Source organism: Micropterus salmoides, unplaced genomic scaffold, assembly GCF_014851395.1.
Source record: "Micropterus salmoides isolate LMB-PRFRI ecotype aquatic unplaced genomic scaffold, ASM1485139v1 Ms_hic_scaffold_5, whole genome shotgun sequence".
Taxonomy (NCBI): Eukaryota; Metazoa; Chordata; class Actinopteri; order Centrarchiformes; family Centrarchidae; genus Micropterus; species Micropterus salmoides.
The window spans coordinates 11,026,783-11,039,370 of record NW_024044237.1 but is presented as its reverse complement, the minus strand read 5'-3'; the positions used below and the strand labels follow the sequence as shown (position 1 = coordinate 11,039,370).

At 42.9% G+C, this 12,588-nt stretch overlaps 1 protein-coding gene across 2 annotated transcripts in view; it reads left to right on the top strand.

Annotated features, from left to right (window-relative positions):
• The window catches only part of tenm1 (teneurin transmembrane protein 1), a 168,459-nt gene that overhangs the window by 129,686 nt on the left and 26,185 nt on the right, over positions 1–12,588 (top strand). For both annotated transcript variants that reach the window (XM_038699968.1, XM_038699967.1), the window contains one exon: positions 11,698–11,852. In XM_038699968.1, the coding sequence (XP_038555896.1) occupies positions 11,698–11,852 (155 nt within the window). The remainder of the gene's footprint in view (positions 1–11,697; positions 11,853–12,588) is intronic.

Here is a 12,588-nt window from a genome sequence, read left to right as displayed (position 1 = left end):
CACCCTCTTACCAATGGTAATGAGTGGAAGACTTCACAGAGAAATATCTGTCCGTTCCTCTTTTTTGAAGCTCTGGCTTCTGTGATTCTCCGGCATTGATCTTGTCTTGTGTCCTCTGGTGAGCTCCTCACTCCAAATTAGAGCCTTCCTCCTTTTTCTCCACTCCCTCCACTCCCTCCACTCCTATTTTTCTATCCCTCCCCCTTTCTCACCGATGAATCATCCTCATGCCCCGGTGTTGACAAAACTGCAGCAAGCCTGCTGTGACACATAATATTGTTACAACATGGCAAACAGTTGTTAAATAGTAATCCATAATTTTAATGTCGCCAACAATGTTGCAGCACTATCGTGCACTCTACTGTTGCCCAAGTTTATAGTCTCTCCATAGTGCAAGCTGTGGGGATTATCTTGTGTCCTTCAAACACTCACTTATGAATACAAGATCTGGGGCATTGTTTAGAGCACATGTGCTTCTGCAGTCAATTAGCTCGGTAAATAAAAGGCCTTGCTCCATTTAGGATGGATCCCATGCCTGACATGAAAGAGCCGTCAGTCCCACAGGACCCAACAGCCTTGGCTCGCATCTCTGGACTCCTTCTGTTCACAACATGAAGGGGTACTTTGTTTTTCTTTTTTGTTTTTTGTTTTCACATTTGGTGAATAATAGTTGTGTGTATGTAAAAAATAACTGTCCGTATTTTGTGTGTAGGTTTGAACAGAGGAGTTCAGAGAGCGACTCCGGTGATTGAGAGTTTAGTTGTTGATGTTTGCCATGCCAGGTCTTATCTATTTTTTTTCGACTAGTCCCAGACAGCAAAGCTGATACCCACAGAGAGAGTTATGTGCGCATGTGTGTGTGAGTGCTTGCAGTGTCAGTCTCTCACTCTGACCCACAGGGGGCAGACTAATGCCCTTATCAGAAGCTGACATGCTGCCACCACATTTCTCCCTCTTGCCCCATCAGCCTCTCTCTCTCTCTCTCTCTCTCTCTCTCTCTCTCTGCCCTCTTCTTTTCTCTCCTCCTGTGCTTTCTTTCTGTCTCTTTCTCTGCATCTCTCTATTCCCCACACAGGAAAACACATTTGTCCCAATCTCACTCAGCCCTACAGCTGCAAGGCACGCCGTCAGAGTTGAGATAGCTGGGCCGGGGTGCCGATTGAACCGGTCAGACTTAAACTGGTCGCGGTTATTAGCATGCTGAACAGCCATGGAGTTTTAAAAAAGAGCCACAGCCAGGGGTAAATGTGCTTCACATGGCACATCGCTGCTCGGCCACCAACCTCAGACCAGGACAGCCAGGATTCATGCCGTACATTATCTGTCTTGGCTGGTGGTTGACATATAAGCAGCTTAGGCAAATGAATATCTTCATATATTGGGCACCAGTCTCATTTACAGAACGGCTGAAAACATAGCAATGTGCATCGGAGCGTTTCCCAGTTTGTTTCATCGGTGTGAATCAAGCATTCGAGGCTGTCAGCAAGCCCGTACTCAAACCATTAACTCAGCAAACACCGGCCCCTGCCTCCACTCTAGCAGTGGAATCATATGAGTGGTAGTGTCCCTTAAATGCAAAGCTCTAATCACTGCAGCCTGCATTTCACTTTTCCCAAATATGCCACCTTCCAAACTGCATTCGCTTGCTGCTGCAGTGAAGTTAGAGGATCTCCTAGGGCTGTGTTGCCTGTATGCCAGCTGCTCTGTGTTACATCTTTGGAATGAATATGCCATTGTTATTCTACCTCTGGCTCCCATAGCGTTTAGTGCAGAGTGATCGTTGCGTCTCACGAAACAGAGAAAGAGAGAGGGAGGATTAAATTGATAGAGAAAAAGGTGGTGTTGAAAACTGAGAGAGAAAGTAGGAGAAAGAAAGTGAGCATAACAGGAAATAAAAAATAACATGAAATTAACAGAGAAGAATAGAGAATGTATAGAAGGCGAGAAAAAGAGAGTAGAGGAATGGATAGAGAGAGAGAGAGAAAGAGAGAATTCTTTGTTTTGCGTCTAAATCCTGCAGCATGTAGCAGTCTCACACCTCATCTGCATATTGAACTGGCCCTGTGGCTGCCATCCCTCTCAGAGGGTCAACTATCATTGTTTCTGTTGGTTTAAACAGAGCACTACTTCTCAAAACAAGGGCATCAGATAAGTCACACTGTGTTTTTAGTTCCAAGATTCAGTTTGTGTGTGAGTGTGTGCATATGTGTGCGCAATTTTTAACAGGCTGCTCCTGTGTTTCATTTCACATTGACCGAGCTTTTGTCTTTGCCCCTGGACATTCGTGCATTAATGATACACACATGAATTAATCACACAGCAAGGCAAACAGCAGCATATTCTATGATAATGCAAATTAAAGAGACGCCATTGGGTCGTGCTATTTCTACCACAGCTTGTTTTCTCACTGCAGCATCCATGATAATTAGAAAATCGGCAATGGTTTGTGCAACAGACATGCATCACTGAGCAGCCACAATGAGACGTTCTGCCAGAGACTCATTTCTCCCAAAACGAATACTGAAAATATAGCTGCCCGCGGCAAATCCGGAGGGTCAAGCAAAAGAGCATCAAGCAAAGCACACAGGTACATTGAGTACTTGTCCAGCCAGTGAGCAATTTTTACATGATTGGAGAAAGAATTGCAGATATGGCCGATGTCCTGTTTGTATATATACTGCTGACTTTTTAACAGCCAAACAGCCTGCAGTATGTAAGTGTTCCTGACGGAACTGCAGAAAAAATTCTCTCAATACTATAAGAAACTGATAAGACGATTCAACTGTATTGCATTGTGACACAGTTAGTTTTGGTAAATAATGCATTCTATGCACTCTGACTTTAGAGTACATGTTTTCATTGAACATTGGCAGTTGGCACGTGGTCATGTGATTTTAACTGTAAGATTGACAAAAGGATCATATGCTCTACATACATTGCCCTACTGTATAATACCACAAATCAATACACTCACCACCACACAAATGTTATATAATTTACATATTTTATTTTTTTTTTTTTACACCAGTATCAGTAGTATTGCAGAACTGAACTCAGAAATGCACAAAATAACCTTCCTCCATTCTTTCCTACAGTAAAATTGTTGCCGTCATAACATCCTATATTTGGTTTGAAAGTTCTGTTTAGATGAGCTTTGGGTAAAATTTAACCTGGTGGAGAATAAGGGTAGTGCACGCTACTATGGCTCGCACTTCTGGCCAGGAGAGCACAGCTACGCTCTCCGGTGGAAGTAACGTTGTTGCTCTGTGCAATGTTGAACTCAGGCTTTTTGTGTAAAAGCTCTGTAAGAGGTCTTTCTGCACTAAAACAAGGTTATCCTACTTTTGTGTAGTCATTATTTGTACAAATGTTGTTTTTCTGGCGAGACAGAAAGACAGCTGCTTCCAAACAGAATGAGGACTCAGCTGGCAACAGTGGTGGACAGTAATTAAGTACATTTACAGAAGAACTGTTCTTAAGTTAAAATTTGAGGTACTTTAGTTCAGTATTTTCTTTTCATGCCACATTCTACTCCTACTTCACTACATTTATCTGCTTTAGTACTTGTTACTTTTGCTCACAAAACATATGAAGACTTAATAAAAGATGTTTGTTATAAATGAAACTTCCAAAGATTTTGTACAAATACAGCTGACATGATTATTAGATTGACATTGAAATGAACTGGCAACAACTTTGATCGTTTGAAGACATTTCACTTTGGGCTCTGGGTAGTTGTGATGGCATTTCTCACTATTTTCACAATTTCGAAAATCAATTAATGGAGAAAATAATCAGCAGATTAACCAATAATGAAAATAATCATTAGTTGTATACAAAAATACAAAAATGAGCTCCTCCCCAACAATTGCAACAGTAAAATCCTGTAATAATAATAATCTAATATTTAATAGTATAACAGTTACAGGAATCTTTTCTTTCTGCAATGAGAACTTTTATTTTTAATACTAAGTATACTCAATGCAGGTGTGTAGTGAGTGTAGTATTAGTACTTTTAGTTAAGTAAAGCATCTGAATACTTCGTCCACAACTGGCTGGCAACCACCACATATGTTTTCAACAAAACAATTTTACCAACTAAAACGCTCGTTGGGTTTGCTCTTGACCTACGGATACAGTGGACAGAAGCTTTCAATACATGAGTGTGTTACAGCATAAAATATAGCATACTTTGGCCTAATGGTGGCATTTGGAGATTTGGTTGAAATGTACCACTGGTAAAAGGTACTTTGAAACTACGCAGACATTTTGATCGTGATTGGAGAAAGCAATTTAGAGAAACAGCTTACTTCCTGTTTATGCATCCACTAGTGAGCACAGATGGTTTGAGCAGCAAAATAAGGTAAGGTAAGGCATCCCAATATTTCTGCCTGTTGCATATGGTTAGAATAAAATCAAATAAAAAGGAGAAGCACAGGTTTTCTCATTAATGCAGACAAATACATAGGTTGACATTGACCACGCTGTGTTTACATGGAAATGCAATTTTGAGCCAAAAAACTGGCATTTAAACACGAGTTGGAGTCTGGCCGGGTGGCAGTGCTAGATGGATCATGTATTGAACACAATGTCATGCAATGTCATGTGCCTGAAACTTTTAACTAGATAAATGGATAAGACGTGTTCTTTGTAAAACAGGGATCTATCTCAGGAAGTAGCGAGTCTGCGTGCTAATCACCATGGGTCAGAGGAGGACTCAGAGATATTCTGGAAGGAAATATTCAGCCCGCTGCCAAGATTTGCTGAGGAAAATAAAGAAAATATAGTCAATGGGCTTAGTAGAGGAAAATTTATGCTGACTTAAAACAAGGCCCTACCTGTAAAACATCTGCTATTCAAATAATGAATTAGGTAGAATACTATACAGACTGACAGCTACCTTGTTTGTAGTCGGAGTGTGTAGGGTAGCTTCAGAGAGATTACTAAAGCTCACTGTGTGTGTAATGAAGCCCTGAGTCAATAAGAGATGCAGGCTTAAGGCCAAAGGCTGAGCCCGTGCTTCAAAGGTGCAACGTTTGTGCGAGTCAGTGTGCTTGTGCATGCTGCTTGTTTTTGAATGACAGCCTCTGGGTCCCTGGACCTACTCTGCTTCTCCCAGTGAAGGGACATAGAGTTAGTTATGGGTGCCTTGTTAAAGGTATGTCAGGTTGACAACGTCAGCGTGATCATGGGAAATGTGACACTCGTGTCCCTTTAACTGGTTGAGATGGCCGCTGCTGGCAGCTGGCCTGTCAACCTCCACTGGGAGCCTGGCAAGATGACAGGAGGAGTGGAGCTTTGCCACTGTGGAGGAATAAATTGCATTTACTCGAGGTGAATGTCCAACACACACGCGCACATACAGATGGAAGCATTTGTCTCAGTTGGGGGGCGAAGGGGGGAGATAAGGGAAGAGATAGTGAACTTGTGCCCATGCAGGTTGTTTCTACCTTGATTCTTTAAACACACTGACAGAAAGATGAATAAGTAGAGTGATGGTGGCAGGCACAGTTCGGCTTGGCAGTTCAATTGAACCTGCCTGTGTGAGAGTGGGGAGGGGGGGTCAGCTGCTGTTACAGGGATGGGAAAACAGAGACTGTAAATGTTTGCACCTGGGTACCATTATCACCTGCTGCTAGTGGCCAGACAGCCCACCAAAGAAGCACTCCATACAGTTCTTTTGGAAAATGTGGATGGAAAACCTGAAATGGTTGCAAAGTCTACTGTCTGTGATAAAGACTGCTGCCTCTGGCTCAGTTACTGTGATGTCTTTGTATGTGGGAAACTTTGTTTGGGTGGAAGCTGCGCATACAGATTTGCAATCTATAGAAGTTTAGTGCCTCTTTTCCACTTTTTCCATCGTGAAAACATTTGTTTCCTCCCATCTGATCCCATTTCCTCTTTCTACCATTGCAGAGCCTCACTGGCTTGATGCTGTGATGGCGTGTTCGGTAAAAGAGCCTCTATTGATAGACCTCCTTGTGTTTGTTTGATGTTCTAAACAGTGCGACATAATCTGCAGACGCTCCGTACTGATCCAAACCCCTCAGCCTTTCATGGAGATTTCTAGTCCAAAGCATTTCAATTGCTTTTATAATTGAGTTTGTCTGCTGCCTCTGTGATTGCTTTGGATCTTTTTTTTTTGCTATCAAACAAGGCAATTACTGCCAAGTCGCATATTTTCACAAACACAAAAAAAACCGTTTATTCGCACAAAAATTAGCATGCAACTGTTGCAAAATCTCCCACCACTTTTCTGCATGCTCGCAATGTCTCGCCACGCCATACATGTGTAGTCGAGAAATAACAGCAAAAAAGAAAAAAGCCAGCTATCAATAATTAATTAATGCGGGTTAATATGTTAACAAACTTATAGTGGTTGATAATTAGATGAGCCACAGTGTCTGATTCAGACTTAATTACTAAGCCGGTGTCTGTTCTGTGGGGCTTTAATGAATAATTAATTACAAGAAGCATGAATTATTTCTGCTTACCAAAGATCTACCCCAAATACACGCCTGTCCTCGTTTATGGTGCTATCTTGTATTGATTGATGATAAGTGTTTGGTTGGGAAAAGTAAGAGCCATTGGAAACAGCACTACTACAGTAGTGCACTTCATAGATGTGCGTGTCGTAGATCACAGAGCAGTGTTTTATGGCAGCATAATGAATTTCTACCCGTCATTTTTTAATACAGGTGTGGAATCATACACTGTTTGAGACACACATGTGTAAGGACAAATACAAATATGCACACCCCTACACTTAACTACATGCTCGCACAAAATCAGTACGGAGCATAGTGCCATTTCACAGTGCTGAGATTGAGTGAACAGGTGTATTTTCGGCACGTTAGTGCACATGGGCAACCTTAGAGTCTTCACGAAAGTTGTGTGTGCACGTGTGCGGGAGTGTGAATTTCTCATCTGCAGACACTCTGATTTATCCGCTCTATATTTGCATATGCGCACAATGTGATTAACTGCCGTGCCTTATCTTTACGCCTAGCTACTTCACCACACGCATGCATGCACACACACCCACACACCGCACCATGAGCTTGCACACAGTGACATGCGCACACATTCGCATATATTCACACATTCATATACAAACATTGTGCGTTCTCAAGGAGGAGTGATGAAAGGGAACAGTAAGCCACAGAGAACAGCTAAAGATTCTTTGAAACAGTGTGCTCTTCAGCTTCACTTACAGGTGGACTGTAGCTGTTAGTGAACCCTTCAGGCTTTCCCCGGCTAATTTGGTTGACTTTATTTATGGTCAGAGTTACTCTCTGGGGCCAGTTGTGCAGGTGAAACTGTCCATCTGTCTACATAAGTCAGTCACACACAGTTTGTACTTTGAACAGAAGCGCCATGGGCCATAATCAGCTACAGCTAGTATCATTTAGATGCTGTAATAATACGTCAGTCCATATCATTAAGACCCACTGTGCCTGAGGGATACGGGAGGGCAGATTGAATGACTCACTCCTCAGGCTGCTGGCAATCTTTGTGTGTGTGTGTGTGTGTGTGTGTGTGTGTGTGTGTGTGTGCACATGACTCACCCCTGTGTGCACATGTGCTGTGGTTGTGTGGTTGTATGACATTTTTCAGGTATACAGTAATGAAACTTCCATACATGCACACATTATGCTTTTTCCTCCATAAACAGACCCTTTCCGTACGTTTCCTTTGCAGAAAATGTGCTTTTTTTGCACTTAGGCGATTGTTTTACCAGCTGACAGACAATGATGTTTGTTTTCTATACAATTTTACAATTCCTCTTGCTTTGATCCTGAGAGGCAGCTCTTTTGGCAGCTTTGCTGTCAACATTTGAAGTGTGAAAGTACTGTAGAAGGGAAACTTGAACAACACCAGAAGGTTGACTTCCTGTACTCATGAGGGCTTAGGTGTTAGCAGTCAGTATGCACCACACACACACACACACCACCACATCCTGGTGTTTCTGTACGCCAATAGGGCTGTCTACTATTACTGCTAAAAAAGATACATAATCCACAACTTTTGTTATAATTAGTCTTTCTCACCTCATCTCATTGCTCACCTATACCTTGCTCTCTGCTCAGAAAATCCCTCATGCCTCCTTCCCTTCAAATACCTGTAATCAACGCTGATGCTCTCAAAGACCCCTCTCCAAGACATCAATGAGATTGGATTGGATTGCAATGCCACAGGGGGCCGTTATAACTGATATTCTTTTGACAAGGACAGAGAACAAAGAGATTATTTGATTGAGAGTGATTGGCCTGTAATGGTTAATTGAAGCAATTCCTCATCATGTCCCTTTGTCTCATCGCCACCTCTCTCCTCTTTCACACCTCTTTTGGCGCTGTCTGTCGTTTTCTCTTTGGCTGCATATTCTCCCTAAATCTGAGCTGAATGTGAAACGCATCACTTTATCATCCTCTTCTTCCCTCCTCTCCTCTTCCCTCCTTCTGTTTATCCAAGGTCAATGCAACTCAGTCTAATTCACTTTTCTTTGATGATAAAAATCCAGTCCCAACTTTAGCCAACTGTCCATCTCCCTCTGGAGTTGAGATTTATCTCAATTATTTCCCCACTTGTGTGTCTGCCAGCTTCTAAACATGAGTATCAGAGTGCCAGGTCCACCAAAGGAGAAACGGTAAATCTTTTGATGTCTTGCGAGTATCCATCGGCTATACGGAGGGGCTGTAAATTCCCTTAACGCAGCACACAGCTTTACCCACAACAGCAGGAAATCCAGCTTCTGACAAGGAGAATGTGGACTAATCTGCTGCCTTTTCAATAAACATGGCAAAATACTCTTAAACAACACATAAACTGGCGTAAATCCTTCCACCAATGCCAAGCAATAATAGCAATCGTTGTCATTGTTGTGCTTGTGTGAGGATGTATAAGTCAGCCCGGTCCTGTATGTTATTGTTGATGAAGTACTGGCACCTATTTAGAAGCTTCTTGTGCGAATATAAGACATGCACATCCTGAGCATGCATACTAAGGGTGTCAGAAAAGCACAAACAAAGGCAAGAAAGAAAGAATAGAGGGAATTTAGGATTGAAGTCAATAGAACTAAAGGAGATGAGAAGAAAGAGTAATTTCCAGGGACAGAGAGGGTGAGAACAGAAATCAGTATTGAGAGAGAGAGTCCTGGCTGCCTCGTCATGTCCTTGTGCAGAATTTATGAGCACTAAGATCAGGGACAGGTTTAGGCTGCTACGAGGAGGAAAGTGAAAGGAAAGTAAGAAGGATCCTAGGATGGCGTTAGAGCAGGGAGAATGTGCAGCGTTTCAGACCTAAGTAGGCTCAGTGGGTTGAGACGTCCCTCCTGCATAATGCCAGGTGACAGGAGGAGAAATGGCAAGGCCGAGAGGAACAAAAGGAAGGAACAGAGGAAGACAGAGCCCAGACATTACTGAAGGGTCAAAGGGCACAGATTTGATTTGCACTTATAACATGAAGGGCAAGATAGAGAAACAAAGCAAAGGACAACAAGAAAAAAAATCAAGGGGAGGGAAGAGGGAGCAAAAAGAGAGCAGAAGAAGATCAAGTTAGGGAGGATGCGAGGGAAAGGTAGAAGAGGAGAGGATAGGTGTGTGTGTGTGTGGGGGGGGGGGGTTATGCGGTGTGGGTGGTGTAATCTGTCTGTGTCAGAGGGATGATGAAGGGGCCAGGAGGGAGAGCTCTCTAGTTCACCTTCTGGCCTCTGGAGGAAACACACTGACCCTGGCCCTCCACCTGCCCACCACCCCACTCCACCTGCACGATTTATGATTCACAGGGTCAGTCCAGGGTTGCTCGGTTTGAGGACGTTTGTGAATGTAGTTGTGGTGGCGGTATGCTGTGTATGCATGTGTGTGTGTGTGTGTGTGTGTGGGGGGGGGGGGTGCACATTGAATGAAATCACGTGTAAAGAAAGCTATTGTATGTCAAGGAGGATGAGACCTTAGTGCTGCCTGGGGGAAAGGGCAGTAGTGATTTCTATCCTAGGCTCAGAAAGTGAGCACAGGCACATCTCTACATAATCCAGCATGACAGAGTTTGAAAAGAGACAGACTGACAGAAACCAGAATAAAAATCATGGGAAGAAAATGGGAGATGACTGAATGAGGGAGGAGTAGTCGGAGGTGTACTGCATACTGATGGTGTTGCTCCATTGTCCACTTTTATTATGTGCTGGCTCTTGGGCATGGTCAGATCATTCTTTGAATATTTTTGAGAACTTTCATTCTCTGTGGAGGGGTGGGGGTGCTGGGAATGCAGATAAATGGATGAACAAAACCATTAATTAATTTTCAGTAATTTAGTTCCCGCTTATTTTTCATTCATCTTGTTGTTTTGGTTTTATGAACCAAAGTTTTATTGTTTTTGATTTTCTCTTACAGATCTCATGGTTTCTACACACAGCAGGCAGCTGTTTTCAGTGAAAACGCTGCACCAAATGGCAGACTAACATAGTTAGGAACTAGCTAGCTGGTGAACATAGTGAAGCATTTAGCAGCTGAAGAGCCAGAGATTTCCCTCAGGAGTTGGTGGAGACCAGAACAGAGCTTAAAGGAGAGTGAATATTGGACTTTAAGACAAAACAAATAATGTAACAATAGCAAAAATAATCAACAGATAAATCAGTAATGAGCCTTATTTATATCTATGCTACTTTCATCCATGTGATTTTTTAAATGGTTTTCTTTGTTGCACCATTTCATTTTGTGATCGATAGAGGATTAGTTAGATATAAGCAGACGTTGTCTCCTTTAAGTCTCTTGAGGCATGCTTGAGATAAAGGGATATATACATAAACTTGACATGACTTTATGATAAACCATGAACAAAATGTATTTTTAAATGGTGCAACAGCAAGCCACATACATTGGAGATGGCAGGTAGAAATGCTGAAATATAGGTTATTGTCGCAGATGCTAAGTGAAAGCAATCAAGGGAAATTGGCAGCAGACGATATGAGAGGTGAGGGCTGAGTCGTGGATTATTATTGCTGAGGAGTAGAGACAAATGTCTATTCTCTGTATGGAGATGACACAGGGATGAAGGTCTCCCCTCATCCATAACAGATGATTCAAAGTCTGCCCTGACCTTTAATACCTGGACTTACCTTTACCTCTCTCTCTGCTCACTGTCTACTGCTGAGCTCCGCTGCAAGGAGAGTTCCAGTATATGCTATTCATGGCAAAACACACTCACAAAGCCTGTGCAGTGCAAATACAGGCAAGCAGATGCACACATGCAGATATCCACATGTGTGCTTGACTCGTGGATGCACATTTATAAAGCACGCTTGCGAGCGCCAAATGTCAAAAGTTCACTGCGGCACCCTGCTCACATCTAATGTGACAAATAACTTCTTCCTCCAGTTGCATTGTTCTAATCCCTTTAGTGGGCTGTGGAATGGAAATATAATTACATTTCTGTGGTGCAGTGCCTTTGATAAGACAGCCGCTTGCTGAGCTGAATGTCTAACTGAGTTGGATGCCTCTCCGAAGCCCTCGCCTCTCTTCACTTTACTTCTCTACCTTACCCACTCCTCTCCATCTCTCCTCTTCTCTCTCTCATACTCTCTTTCACGTTTTTCCTCTTTTCCCTTTTTGTCCTCTCACCCCCCCACTCGCGCTCTCTGTCATCTCCAAAAGCTCATTCTGCCTCTCTCTCTCTCTCTCCCTCTCTCTCTCACCCGCCCAGGTATTGCAGTGGATAAAAGAGGAGTCGTCTACTTCGTTGATGGCACCACCATTCAGAAGATTAATGAGAGGGGTTTGCTCTCCACTGTGATTGGTTCAAACGGACTGATGTCGACGCAGCCGCTAAGCTGTGATGCGCGCATGGACATCAGCCAGGTAAGCCAAAAATTGAGTTTAAATGTCTCGTAGAAAGCTAGAGCCACATGTTTTGCTCTGAAAAAGGCTTTATTCTCACCATTTGAGTGTAGATAATCTGTAAAAATATAAGACTCCTGCATGTGTTTTGTGTTGTCAATTTAGAGCAATTAAATCAAAAAGACAACGAATCACAATAAATAGGTATTTGTTTGTTGTTCTCTTGTTCTCAGTGGCTGATCAAAATTGCCCGACCTCTTCCACAGAAACTCTTTCTGTCTTCATAAAGGTGTATGTGTGTGTTTCTGTGTGTGTGTGTGTGTGTGCGCGTGTGTGTGTGGGAGAGACAGCTACTGCACAGATTTGATCAGCCAGCGTTCAGATCACACTGCTGACTTATATCAGGCCTATTAGAGCAGAAGATGAATTATAGATGAACTGCTGGCTCTATAGAGGGATCTCTGCCCACACAGAGGGTTGCAAGTAGCTGTGTATGTGTGTGTGAATATGCGTGTTCAGCCTAGGTGAATTCCCAGAGGTGCTCTTATATGTCTTTAAAGGGGCCCGTGTTACCTCACAATGCCTCTGTTTGCCTCAGTTAGCAGCCTCAGTTAGCGTCCGTTCGCACTCATCCTCCATCTGTGTTTGTTCTTATAAACTGCTGTGACCTCAATAGTCATTAGTGATGGAGACATCTGTAGCTACGGCTAGACAAACATCACTGCAGTAATTTATGCACTATGAAGAGCCAAGCATT